This window comes from Hylobates moloch, unplaced genomic scaffold (assembly GCF_009828535.3).
Source record: "Hylobates moloch isolate HMO894 unplaced genomic scaffold, HMol_V3 SCAFFOLD_20, whole genome shotgun sequence".
Lineage (NCBI taxonomy): Eukaryota > Metazoa > Chordata > Mammalia > Primates > Hylobatidae > Hylobates > Hylobates moloch.
This window is the reverse complement of record NW_026652295.1, coordinates 1,507,928-1,522,725: the sequence shown is the minus strand read 5'-3', so window position 1 is coordinate 1,522,725 and position 14,798 is coordinate 1,507,928. Positions and strand designations below refer to the sequence as shown.

Sequence of the window (14,798 nt, the reverse complement as noted above, 5' to 3'; positions counted from 1 at the left end):
AACAGGAATTAAATGCTTTCCTTCAGCTGAGGGTGAGGCGATACCACTAACCTGATCGGCCAAAGCAGGAGTGGGCAACTGGGGCCTGTGGGCCAAATCCCAGCTGAGGCCCTTTTTGTTTTGTTTTTGGTGTTTTGTTTTTTTTTTTTTTTTTTTTTTAACTGTCCTGGAGGTAAGGACAGGTTTTACAGTCTTAAAGGGTGATTTAAAAAAAAGAAGAAAATAATGAGAAAGAAAAAATAAGAGGACGAAGAATAAACAGAAAAAGAAGGAGGAGAAAGGAAAAGTATATAACAGACTATATGTGATCTGTGAAGCTTTAAGTGTTTACTGTCTGGCTCTTCACAGAAACAGTTTATAGACCCCACTAAAGTCTAAAGACCCCTCAGGCACAGCCTCAGTCCTCTCCTGACTCACACGCTCCCCTCCTAAATCAAGAAAAGCTTTCCAAGTCTTTACCAAGCTTTTGTCGATTTAAATATGTGTGTGTGTTTGTGTGTGATTTTTTAAAAACTGAATTATAAATCTGAATCACCAGTTCTCATGTTTGTGGCATTTGAGATTTGCCAGTGGAAGAACAGTGGAATATTGATGTGCATATAAGTCAGCGTGGCCAGCTACAAATGAAAAACCAGTCAGCAAAATTGTAAATGGTATTTCTGTTAACCCTTTGACCTGGTTGGAGATACTATCACGCAAGTATCTGCTGAACTTGTTTCTCTTTGCGAAGTACGAAATGTGAGCAAAAATAGATAAAACATGCCTGTGAAATACAAATATATTTTCATCTACTGAAAGCCTAACCAAAATTTTTTTAAAAGGTTCTACTTAAACAGTTAACTTTAGAATTAGATAGTTATTTAAAAAAAAAAAAAAAATCATGACAACCAATTGTCCTCCCTTCCTGTGGATATTAGCTAAGATTTGGTCTTTATCCACAGGAGATGTATGAGGGTCATCATTCCTTTAGGTTATGTTTTAAGACACTTTCAATCTCCATGCTCCAAAACATCCACTTACCGTTTCCCAGTGAATTTTCCAAAAACTTAGCTCTGATCCTACCTACCAATTCCCTTGCTTTGAAATTCTTAGACCTATATGACCTGCCAAATTGATCTAATCAACATTAAGAAAGAAATGAAAACAAATTACCAAACATCCCTTTTTGTGTTAATTAATTAATATAAAAGTCATGGGGAAATGACCAGTTGTACAGTTGTATATTATTCAGCATACTGTGCTATATAATTCTCTGTGTTACAGGACAATTTTCATATTTGCCTTGAGTCCACTGGTAAATTCGGCACACTAACAAACTGATTATTCCTCCAACAGTGAAATATTTCCCCTTTGCTCCCAAGAAGTGATTTGACAGAACATTCAGGCGATTCATCAGAAATAAGGCTTATGAGGCCAGTTTATATCTTTAATTCTCAATCTATTCCAAAATATAACTGGGATCAACATTTAATGTTCATTTTCAGTGGTGCCTGTGGCTTACATAGTCAAATAACTAATTTTGTCTTCCCCATGGTGACTGACCCCGAGAGCACACAGAATTGTCCTGTGTCCATAGGATTCATCTCCAGCTCATAATGCAAACCGGTTCTAAGGATAAACAGTAAAGTCAAACATATCATACTTGTTAATTTCTCTTCTTTCTTTGCAAAAAGTTCATATGTAAAAATAAATAACCCAAATTCTGTAATATTATGGACGTCCAGACGTTACCATTAAGCAAGTGGCTTGATTTATAAAAAATAAGAACATAAAATGGGTAAGTAGAATTTTAGCGAGAAGGTAATCTCGAAGCATATGAGCTCATCCTGCATAGGGTGGACTTGAGGAGTCGCTCCTGGGATCCTTACTGCTGTCAACCGTGGATGTTCAGCAAAGGAAACTTGTGTGCAAACAGTATCCTAGCTAGGTCAGAGGAGGTTATAGGAAAGTAATATTGATATACCCTCTCTCAGCAGGAAACAAACAATTAGTTCTGTACTTTTTGGAGGTTTAATCATCTGAGACTTATTAAGGAGGCCCACCATTGACTGGGGAGAGCAGGAGAACTTGTATGTGATCCAGGGATGCATTGAATGGTTAATTAGGTTACGAAACTTATTCCCAAATGGAGTGCGTTGAATTAACACTGAATATCCCTAAAACTACAAAAGAAAGAAAAAAAAGAAGACAAAAGACATTAATTAATTTCTATTAATTATTAATTAATTTATAATAATAATAATTAATTAACTAAGAATGGTCTAGAGAAATACAAAATCTTTGAAATCCCTGAAAGTTGACCAATTTTATTTTCTGGCTAATCTGTTCATTTCTAAAGTCTCACTTCTGAATTCATCATGATTTTCTTGAAAAGGAAAAAAACTCTGCCCTTGCAAAACAGATCTAGAAAGTCTTTGAAAGGCCCCGTTGCTTTAATAATCAAGTTGAGCATCAGCCTGTGCTGCTGTGGTTAATGAGCTTAAGCGCTCCTGCAGGGAGAGGGCTGGGGCATCCGAAGGTGCTACAGCATGGCCAAATGTTCCCAAGCAATTAGGAGCTGATTCAGTGTTTATCTTCTTTACAGGTGGGAAGGAAAGAATGAAAATGAAGTGGGCAGATGTAAAGAGACCGGCAAAGTTCACGTGACCGTGGATCTCAAGTACTACCGGCCAACTGAAGTGGTAAGGACTCTCTGGCCACCCAGTGCGTGGCCACATTTGGCTGGCTGGCTGGGAAAATGCGCTCATGGAATGCCTGCTGCCAGCCTTTGGAGCTGTCAGTTCAGTTGCCTGGCATCCTTCAGCATGCATTTCCAAAATGAGAACACAGTGAATTCAATTCGAGATTATCGTTCTCACCACAAACTTCATTGCTCTATAAAGGAAAATAAGAGTTAAACCCACTGAAAGAAATCATTGATTTCAGAAATGGAAATTTCACATCACAAGCAGATCTCCTCATGTTGGTCTCCTATTCTAATGGCTGGTCCCTGATAACCTACAGGATGCCTGACTTAACAATGCCCTCCCAGACCTGCAGGACATCTGGGGCCTCTCCAGCTGTGTCTATGGCTGTGTCTGTGTACTCATATACAAGTACACACTTGCACACTATAACATAAATGGTATCCCCTGCTTTTTTTTAAAACTCAGGTCAGGTACCACCCTGTCCATAAAGCCTTTTCTGGCCAATACATCAGTACTGCTGAAATTCCTTCCCACTCATTTCTTTGTATCTGCATTATATGCTATACATTATTATAGTACCTATTATAACTCACTATAATAATTTGTTTACATGTCTTTCTGTCTTTACCAAATTGTGAACTCTTTGAGGATAGGGACTTTTAAAAAATATCTTAAGGCCAGGCACGGTGGCTCATGCCTGTAATCCCAGCACTTTGGGAGGCAGAGGCAGGCAGATCACCTGAGGTCAGGAGTTCAAGACCAGCCTCACCAGCATGGTCAAACCCCATCTCTACTAAAAATACAAAATTAGCCGGACATGGTAGCACATGCGTGTAATTCCTGCTACTCGGGAGGCTGAGGCAGGAGAATCACTTGAACCCAGGAGGCGGAGGTTGCAGTGAGCTGAGATCGCACGCCATTGCACTCCAGCCTGGACAACAAGAGTGAAACTCCGTCTTAAAAAAAAAAAAATCTTAGACTAGACTATAACAAGGTAGGTACTTAATAAATACTGACTGATTGCTAGATGGATGGGTGAATTTCTAAATACAGAAGTTCCTGTGTTAAAAAATGGTTGTTAGAACATAACATCCTCCTTTCCTAAATTTATAAAGCTGCCTGTTATTATAATAATAATTATAACTGTTATTATTAATTTAATAATTGCTTGCTGTTATTATTAATTATTAAGCTTGCTGTGATGGCTGAAATAGACCTAAAGACAATAGAAAGCGTCGTCTCTGGAGAGAAACGTTCATATGTGTTACCTAGTGAACATTAACTGTGAAAATTGAATTTTTTTGAAACCATTTTCCCTATGTTCTGAACCAAATTCCTATGTGTTGTACAACCTTGGAGAGGTTAGGAAAACCCCAGTGAGGAGAGACTGAAAGTGAATCGGTCATCATTTACCACTCTTTAAAATGTCCTGCTTCAGACAGGAGAAAACTGTATTTCATGCACTCTATACACAGGAGGAAATAAAAAGGAAAGGAAGTAACCAGTGCTTGGGAGAGGTAGGGCTGTGGAATTGTGCATTGTCCGGGCACAGGGTGTGGCCGGGGCTCTGACACAGTGAACCATTGTTCCCGGTGCTAGTGGAGAGTGGGTGTGCCTAGGAGAGGATGTATACTGGCCCTCGGGGAGGAAGATGCCAGCCACGCTGTGCTGACATAGCAAGGACTGCCGGCCGGAGCCCTGAGCTGTGCTGCCATTTGACTCTCTGGCCTGATGAGGTGCGACAGAGATGTCAGTTTTCTGGAACATTGCACAGATCGCGTATTTACGCAAATGCGTTTCTGTATCTACAATCAAAAGTGGTCATCTCAGAGAAGGAAATTTACTAAGCCAACAGAAACCTCAATTTTTACAACTTAAGTGTGGCTCTTTCCCTCTCTGACACCAAAATAGTTTCAAAAGCTAGGAAGTCATTAAGAGTGGCTTGTCTGTCATTCCTACTTAGACAAGGTGTGGGATTGATAAGGACACAGAACAAAAGAATTCACTGAACAGGAAAAGGACCCTCAGACTAACAAGACTGTTCTTGAATCTGCATCGACCCCCTTTCCTGCCGTGACTGAAGCCGCATCCCTCCCGTTTCTTTTGTTCATTCAAATGCTATCATCATACCTGTCCTGCAGCTCTGTTGACACTAGCATTCTTTGAGTATAAGAGTGGTGTCTGATTTCATATGCTTGCTTTATTTTTCCACTGATTTGGCTCTCTCCTGAGCTTCCCTTTACTGTCCAATTTTGAATCTTGAACTACATTTTATCTTTCTAAGCCTCTAGGCTGCATTAATTTCGTTCACTCCACTTCAACTTAATATTCCACTGGGTAAGCTTTTCTTGTATGGTGAGACTAAACTTTTAACCTCATTCCTCAGAACAACAAGTTTTCCTAAAACTTGGATCAACTTGACAGCCTCCTGTTGAGTTGCCTCAGGGGTGAGAATATTCTTCCAGTTGAAAGGTAACCAGAACTGGAGATTACATTGTAAATAAGCTTTCAGTTAGGTGTGAGGTCCCGACAGCCAGTGGTCTAGAGCCATTTTGTATGAGTCCTGAAAAGCACCAAGCTTCTCTGAGGTTTGTCCACATTCAACTTAGCGTAGATGTGGAATTCTCTCACATCTAAACTGAATCTTTCCCTCTCAGGGTCTCAGTCCATCCTGCATATGCCAAAGGCTTCTTCTTATTCTTCTTATAGTCTATAAAAGTGCTTTCACTGATCAGCTTAGGTCATCTATCCCCCAAGATCTTCTGCACAGAGGGACACTCAAACTAATAACTATGTCTTCTTAGAATCATTTCAGAATGACTGATAGGAAAAAAAAAATGCCATAAAGAAAATTTGAAAAAAAAAAAAGTGGTGAGGACACATCAGGTCTCAGAACACTGACATCCTACAGCAAGACTAAAGGGAAATAGAGCTTTATATTGTGTTTTGAATAAGACTCAGAATGGTCTCAAAAACGGCCCTTTGCTCAGCCAAGGCAGGTGCTAGCTTGAAAGAGGCCACCAGTGATTCCATAGAGGGCGTAGTTCCACATGTGCTGGTAATTTTTTTTTCCTCATTGATTTAGTGCCTCAAAACCTTAAATATCGCTTCTGTACCAGTGTGAAGTTTTCAAAGTGTTTGTTCTGGACTAAGGACTCCAGCATCCAATTAAAGCTCAATTGAGCAACATTTTTTGGTACTCTGCCTACAGAGGTTTGTCACCACAGAGAGCCTCATCCTGCAAATTAGACTTTAAATTTTCCAGCATTCCTGAATGCTGGTATTTGTTGATGATAACATTAGTACTTGAGTTCTGTGCCACTTAAGACCCCTGTCTTGTGTATAATTTTCTACACATACATACATTGACACACAGATTTATTGCACTGTGTGTTCATTCTTAGAGAGAAAGTGGTATTATGCTCCAATGTGGGCCTGTTGGCCAAACTGCCTGAATTTGAAACCTATTGATTACTAGCTGTGTGACCTTAGGCAAGTTCCTTAACTTCTCAGTGCCTCTGTTCCCTCATTTTTAAAAATAAGATTAATAATAGGACTTCTTTCAAAGAATTATTGGAGAATTAACAGTCAGTTATGCAAAGTACTTATTAGTACAGTGTCTGGCGCAGAGTAAATATCCAATATTGATGTTGTTCTTAACCATTCATTCATTCACTAAATATCTATCAAACACTGTGCTAGACCCTAGGAGTACAATGACGAACAAAACAGATACAGTCCCCACCCTTGTGGAGATTGCAAATGTAGAAATGATAGCAGTTCGGCCGGGTGCGGTGACTCACACCTGTAATCCCAGCATTTTGGGAGGCTGAGGCGGGCAGATCACGAGGTCAGGAGATCGAGACCTTCCTGGCTACCCTTGGGAAATCCCGTCTCTACTAAAAATACAAAATAATAATAATAATAATTAGCCGGGCATGGTGGCGGGCACCTGTAGTTGCAGCTACTGGGGAGGCTGAGGCAGGAGAATGGCAGGAACCTGGGAGGTGGAGCTTACAGTGAGCCAAGATCACACCACTGCACTCCAGCCTGGGCGACAGAGTGAGACTCCATCTCAAAAAAAAAAAAAAAAAAAGACATGATAGCAGTTCCTGGAGTCCAGAATCTTTGGAGAAGTAGAACAACATTATTAGTGAATTGTGGAGACTAACCAGCCAAAAATAGATAAGGAAACATACTGGAAGCTTCTAGCGAACATTATTAAGCACTTTTTTAAATGCTCATTTTTTTCTTGGTTTTCACCCTTCCTGATCCTCTTTCTGAAAGTTCAGGAGCTACTCAGTAGTACAGAAATACTGTGTAAATATGAGAAAACTACTATTGACCTGTTAATATATATAAAATAACCACAAATATGTCTTCTTCTTATTTGAGAATTTTTAACTTAAAAATTCACAAAGGAAGGATTAATGAAGTAGTCATCCTAATGTGCCCAATTTTTAACCACATCAAATACTCAATCCACTACAAAAGCAAAACCAAAGAAAAAGAAAGCAAAGAGATTTTTTCAGTCAAACAAACAAAAAGTCCCTTTTTTTTTTTCTGCAGAGCATCTTAGGAAATGGATAAAGGGACACATTCACAGACCCAAATCAAGTATTTTTCATGAAAATATCTTGGCTTAAACTCTACTAACTGATGTTTACTCCTTTTTTTCCTGCTACACTGTTTGTCTTTCACATTCATTTTTCTTCCCATTGCATTTTTAATCTCCTCAGTAGTGATTGGTTTTTGTTTTATTTACTTAGATATCTGATATTTATTCCTAATCTTTATAGATATCAGGGAAAAATCATGGGCTAAAACCTAGAACTAAGAAAGCAATAACTTCAAACAAGTCCAACAAGCTAGTTAAAACAACACCTTCCTCCCGTAAAAACATGTGGCTGTTTCTGATCAAATTACCATATGCTTCTGGAGTTGTCCTCCCCACCCCCCGCAAACTTTTCCTAATATTTTTCTGTAAATGATGTTAAGTTAAATGGCCTATAATTGCTTGCTCTATCTCATAGCCCTGTTTAGAATAATGATATGTAACACTTTCCAGACCTCAGGAACCTGATCTGTCATCAGAGGACTTAAATAAATACCAGTCAGAGCTTCCCTCAGCTCTGTCTCTGCATTTGGGGGTGAAAAGCCCTCGACACACCCACCAGCCTGGCCTTTTGTCCTGAAACTGTCCCCCGTTTCTCCCATAGCTGTTCTCACCACCTTCTCACACTTCCCCTCCCAAAGCAGGAAATTAGATCCCCCCACTCTATCCCTTCATCTGTACCAGCTCTGTTAGAAGCCAGTCCATCCCTCCGGGTCCTGCTCCTTCTGACCTCTAAGGCTGTAATCCTCCCCTCCAGCCCTGCTCTTCTTTGTTCCTTTCTCTGACCAGTGGGAGTCAGAGGATGTGGAGAGAGCAGATTAAGGATGAGTACCTTTCTTCCCGGGCCTATAGAAAGAGAGGCGAGACTACTCAATCTGTCAGGTCCCTTCCCATTTTAATATCCTGGCATCCTCTGCTCCCATAACTTTCGGACCACAGTAGTGTGGAATGCTGATCAGAATGCTTCCTCTTTTGTGATTATTCTCTGAACTTCTTACTGCTTGTATTTTATAAATAGTTTATATCTCTAACTCACTGTTTATATATTTTAAGCCTCCCTCTTAGGCTCCTCATACTAATCTTTATATCCTTCCTTAATCACATTGGCCTTTCCTGCCCTTTTCCTTCCTTGGACTTAACCAAGGGAGCTTTAAGTTTCAGTCTCTTCAGTTGATTCTTAAATATTCCACTATTTGTTTTCCATCCTTCATAGGATCGCATACAAAACCCCAAGGGCCGTATAACATTCCCTCTGAAGCCTGGGTTCTTTCCTCGGTTGCTGTCCCCCCTCAAGAGCATTTCATATCTAATGAAATAGTAATTGTGTACTGATAATAATACCCCCAACTTCCCCTTTTTTTCCTTGAAGTTTCTTTTCTTATTATCAGACCTAGATTAAAATGATGTCATTAAAGACTCAAAAATCTTTATGGCTATACATAGCTATGTATCTTCCCTTATTTAAGAATATTTTTTTATTTATCCTTAAGTCCCTCTGGTATTCCTAATGTAGATATGTTCATTACTTGCACCCGTAGGGAATTCCTGCAACATCTGCACCTTTTTTCCATAAAGCTATCCAGGTGATGACTGACTATCTTCATTTATCATCATAATGTAGACTTATTGACATCTACAATATAAGTTTCAAAATCTTTTTATCATCTTTAAAGTTTGTTTTAGCATCTGCATCAACTTTCCGTAGGAGGAACAATTAGTTGTTGAGCTCAACTTCTACCTAAAGTAGCTCTGAAGTAGATCACCTAAAGAATAGAATTACTTATGAGCGATCTATTCATCCCTGATGGATTACCTGTTCCATCTTTATTTTCATCTTTAGCCGATGACCTCTGTATTCTGAAATCTAAAAAAACCCTCTTTTTTTTTTTTTTTAACAAATCAGCAGTGCTCTTCCTGTTCTACCAAGCCATATTTATCTTCCAAAATAACAGCAATCCAAAAATCTGTGTTCATGGAGATTTCACAGAGAATACTGCCTGCGGTTTCTCTCACCCCCTTCTGCCTTGTGCTCTCAATAAGGTTAATTATTTTTTATCAAATTTGATTGTTTTCCTAGCACCTTCTTTACTTGAAAACAGTTGCTCTGCAGACACTAAAATATTCTGGGGCTGAAATGTAGTCCATGCCCATCTACCGTGAGCACTGCACCACCTTTCCTCACCCTGCATGCCTTCTCTGACCTCACTGCCCACACCTGTGGCTCATGCCAGGCTGGCTTCTCTATCCACTGTTACATCTAGTAGCAAAGGTAAAAACTCACTGGCTCCTTTTGTCATTAACTGCCAAGGTGATAGGTCCACCACCGACGGGCTTCCGTCCCAGCTTAGTTGCTCTGATCTGCCTCCTAGACATTTAATGCTTAACAGGTTTGGCCCATCAGTAAATACCTGGTTTCATTCAGCTGTTACTCAGAAATAGGAACTGTCCTTAATAGCGAAATCCAGCTTTTGTACATTTTGTAATGCTGTCATCAATTTGCTAGTTTCCTGAGTAAATCAGGTACGTGTTCCCCCATGAAAACCTGGTATAAGAATATCCAAACTAAAAAATAAGTGACCGTGTAGGTACTAAAAGATTCTGCAGGTTTTAGGATTTATTACAGGAATATTTTAGATAGTACATTGACGATGCACATTTAAAATATAATTCTGATTTACCTTCAGCTTCTCAGGTATATATCAGTATATATGAAAATAAAATATGTAGTTGAGTTCTTAACATTCAATTTGAAAAGAATGTTTATTGAACATTCCATTACCATAGAAGTAAGTCCCAGTCTAACACCAAGAAATTTAAAGATAGATGAGATAAGGCCCGTGTCCAGTAGAAACTCTCAAATGAAAGGGAAGCAGCTGCAAAGCTGCTCGGACAGCCCGGGGTGGGGGTAGCGAGGGACTCACGGAACCAGGGCAGCCCAGGCGAGAGAAGCAGTGACAAGTGCCAGAACATGGCAGAGATGGAGACCATGGAATCAGAGTGGACTAAGGACATGTGGAAGAGAAGACAGAGCTGAGGGTGACTCTCAGGACAGAGGCTGAACCGTGCAGGGTAGTGGGGAGGTGACGATGCCGGAACCCAGATCAGAGATCCAGCAGGAAGACTTATTTTGCAGGGGGAGGTGTTGAGGTGTTCTGTCACACTCACGGTGCCTTGGGGATATCTGTGCCGCAAAATCAGGGAGGCAGTTGGAGCTGGAGGCCTAGTGTAGAGAAAAGAGGTCAGGGCTAGGGCCTAGATGTGCAAGATGTGCAAGAGTTGAAATCCTGACGTGTATAAACTCCCTAAAGGAGCATTTCTAGGGGAAAAAAGAGTGTGCACAGGCTGCTGGTCGCAGAGCCAGGCAAATTCGAATTCCAGGAGGTAAGTCTCAGAAACATATTTTGAAAAAGTAGGTTAATAATTCACAGAATACACAAACTAAGCACTTGTATCAGAGAGCTGTAGGGCCAGACTAATGTGTAAAGAGCTAATATCAAAGAGTTTACATTAATTGGCAGATTACTTCATCTCAATCCAGGAAAAACTGAGTTTCAGGGGGCAAGCAGAGACCCAATTTCAAATCACTGTGTCCTGGAAGTCAGGTTGCAAAGCATTTTTGGATTCTTAAAGGTGAAAGGGCTTTTATAAGTATAAGGTACTTTGTGCTGCATATCGTCATTTTATTAGTCATCATTATTAATTATCATTATCATATATTCTTGTGAAATTATTAGTTATCCAAAGACATCTTCTGAAAGGATACTTCGGGCTCTTCAACTCCTGACTTTTTTTATTTAAATATTTATTTTGTTTTATACCTATAGAGCTTCATGCAGAAAAAGTTACTCGTTCCTTAGTACTGCCAGCTGTGTCCTTCTTGACCCGGGGGTAGAAAGGATGATCGTGGTGGAAGGTAGGGATATGTTGAATTGGTGATCGACTTCTGATTCTGCCTAAACGGTATGTTTCAAGGGAGTGTGACAGGCGCTGAGATCCAGCAAGCTCTACGGCTCTTCCTAGAACTGCAGTATCCCCCGTAGGCTAGAGAGCAGCCACCAAGGAACACATCAGGCTGTCATCTGCTTTTATCTGCCAACCACCCCCAATGCTCCTCCCTTGGAAACCTGTCTGCAAAAACCCATCTTTATACTTGCTCCCTAGAGCCTGCTGAGTGTCACTTTGATCGTCTAAAATCTATGTTGGTTTACTGTTGCTGATGTAACAAATAATCACAAACTTAGTGGCTTAAAACTACCCAAATTCACTGTCTTACAGTTCTGGAGGTCAGAAGTCCAAATGGAGTCCCACTGAGCTAAATCAAGGTGCTGGCAAAGCCACCTTCCTTGTGGAGGCTCCAGGGTTCTTGGACAGTGAGGTTTTCTCTTGGCAGAGAATACTGAGTTAATCACTCTGAACCAATGCTGGGCTAGTGTTTTCTATGGAATGGAGAGCATGTTGTTAATCACTTTGCAGACAGAACCAAAGTGGAAGACTCTGGTGCATCGTCTATTTAAAATTGCATAATGTACACGCTCAGAAAACACCGCTGATACATTTGGGCAACTGGAAATGAGGACAGGTCGTACTTGGGCCTGAGGAAACATCAGACAGAGGGTCAAGGACAGGCTTCCTAATAAAGGGGAGTTTTAGAGCAGGGCTTTGGAAAGATTTGTACTTAAAAGAGAGAGTTGGGGGACGGGGTGTAGGAACTGGGAAGGAGTTCACAATTGGGGCAGGAGGTGCTGTGGGAATGAACCAGCCGCATGAACAGAGACATAGGCAGGGCCTCTGTCAGGTGGAGTGGGTGGGTGGCCCAGTCCGGGAACCCTGAGAAGCGAGGTTGGTAGAGCCAATATCACCACACCCTGCCCTGGCCAGGCCTTCCCTCACATAGCCAGCAGGCCACCCCTCTTCACCGCCTCGTCTCCAAGCCTGTCTGTGCAGCAGCTTAGCCACTCCTCTTTTATTCGTACCTCCTATTTTCTTGCCTTTTTCTTTCTTTATGTCACGAGTCTTAAAACCAGTCATATGTCATCATTAAACTCCACGTAGCCACTATTCTGATACCACTAATCTGTCTTTTGATACCTGCCATCTGACCCCTGATGGGTTCAAATTCTGGAAGAGTGTCTCCTCACCTGTTCCATTAAGTTAGTTAAACAAGTTTTGTGTTTGAGACAAATTCTTAAACAGTTCCCAGCTATTTCATTGATTAAAAGGCAGAGCCAGGAGTAAGGAGGGGCTTACTTTCATAAGAGAGATTTGTTTATAGCATAAACATGGATCCTTAACAGTTACTCAGGGAAAATGAATCTAAAGATGTTTTTAATCTTTTCTACATATTCTTTGACTTCATAATGAAATGTTTCCCTATTTTACAGGGATTTTGTTGAGAATGAAATTAATTCTGTATGAGTGTTTTTCATAGTGGTATTAGAAAGACACTGTACATTTTAAATTCAGGCTGTTTCTATTATTATTTGAAAAGAAGTCAGTGGAGAAAAATGTGCCTAACATCATCATCTAAAACCTGTTGTTTGAATTTTGGGGAATATGTCATTTTTTCTAAGGCAAGTTCCTAAGGTATTGAAGTTAATAAGATGTATTTGTTTCTGAATCAGTTTTTATTTTGGAGGATTAGAAAGTACTATAGTCCCTTATTGAAATTCTAAAATTTAAAGAGTATAGTGGTAGTTTGAATATGTCCTACTAGCCTGCGTTATAAGTTTTAAAAGTATATATCTCAACACCTTTTATTCCCAGCTCTCAAACTTTTGAGGTCTTCTAGAAGCTCCTAACCTCTCCTTACTTCTGTTTTTCCTGCTACAACATAATGACGAATATTTTCCCACTGATCTCAATAGGCATGTTAAAAAAACTGATGAAATACTAGTTACAAGACCCTACACAAGTGTCAGCTCCTTGGTGCAGCCTGCGCCTGTTCCCCCAGGCAGTCAGCACTTACCACTTGTCCCATTGCATTATGATGGGTCCTTTCCGTCTGGGGTCCTGGGGGAAGAATGACATCTGAGGGCCTCGAAGATGACCTGGCACATTGTCAGGGGATAAAGAATGAATGAATGTGCGCATTGCCAAAGAATCATTCTTACGCTTTACAGCCAGCTCTGATAGAACCAAAATTATTCAAACCAGTGTATTAAACTATTGGAGAGCAATTGTTTAAACTATTCTAAATAGCAAAGAAAATAAAAATAATAATGTTCCTCTTTCTTTCTATTTGAGATTCCATGGCAAGATGAGTGTTAAGTTCACTCACAACTTACACTTGTAAATCCAGCCTTTGAAAAGGTCATGTTTCGTTTCTATTGCTTTGTGTCTACACACGTCTTTTCACTAGTTCTTTCATTTTCTGCCACTTTCCTATCTCCTTGTGTTTTTGCTGATGTTCTCTCCTTTTTTCCTCATCTGTTCTGAAACTCTTATTTTCATAGGTTCCGTTTGTTTCTCCACTTCTCTCTGCACCTTTCTTGTTGGTCTATCCCAACTGTCTCACACAAGCTCAGCACTCGAGACATGCTGCCTGGCTCCTCTCTATAGGAAGACCTGGTGATGCCATACTACAGCCACTGCAGCCCAGCTCCGCCCTTTAGGCCACTAGGGCATGATGCCTCCGGCGTCCACAGCATGCACATTGTGTGAAAACCCCATCGTATCTTGAAGCCTTGGCAGACAACATCAACAATAATGCATATGCAAAAGGCATCCAAGGTTGCTTCTGTCTGAAGAGAGTGCGCCTGCCAACTGGAGGCTTTGCCGGCTCTGAGCCTCCGTAAGAAATGCCCCATTGTCAGCCACCATCTTTCCTTTACCCACTCTGAGGCTATATTTGTGGAACAAAGTGTCACCTAACATAAAAGACACTCAGTTCTCTGGCTTTCCCCATCACACACGTTTCTCTGCTACTCTGAAACTTTCTGAATTACAAAGTGAGAAATAAGTTCCACTCAGTGAATGGCCATCGTGGCTGGTATTGGTATCGTGGAACCAAGGTCTTCCAGAAACCTGGTGGCATGATATTACTTTTTTTCTTCACTATCTTCAATGTTTTTCTTTTTTTTTAATGTAAGTGCAAAGAACTTAAATATGTGATTGTGTAAGATGATAGTCATTTAGAACAACATTTTTTAAATTTCTGAAAAAGTGAGGCCAGGCACAGTGGCTCACACCTGTAATCCCAGCACTTTAGGAGGCCAAGGCAGGTGTATCATGAGGTCAGCAGATAGAGACCATCCTGACTAACAAAGTGAAATCCCATCTCTACTAAAAATACAAAAAAAAAATTAGCCGGGCGTGGTGGTGGGCGCCTGTAGTCCCAGCTACTTGGGAGGCTGAGGCAAGAGAATGATGTGAACCCAGGAGGCGGAGCTTGCGGTGAGCCGAAGCTTGCAGTGAGCCGAGATCACGCCAGTGCACTCCAGCCTGGGCGACAGAGTGAGACTCCCTGTCAAAAAAAAGTCTGAAAAAGTGTTGGGCTT

At 40.7% G+C, this 14,798-nt stretch overlaps 1 protein-coding gene across 3 annotated transcripts in view; it reads left to right on the top strand.

The window, feature by feature from the left end:
• The window catches only part of GMDS (GDP-mannose 4,6-dehydratase), a 693,428-nt gene that overhangs the window by 528,062 nt on the left and 150,568 nt on the right, over positions 1 to 14,798 (top strand). For all 3 annotated transcript variants that reach the window (XM_032141461.2, XM_032141459.2, XM_058432184.1), the window contains exon 9: positions 2,585 to 2,681. In XM_032141461.2, coding sequence (XP_031997352.1) covers positions 2,585 to 2,681 — 97 coding nt within the window. The remainder of the gene's footprint in view (positions 1 to 2,584; positions 2,682 to 14,798) is intronic.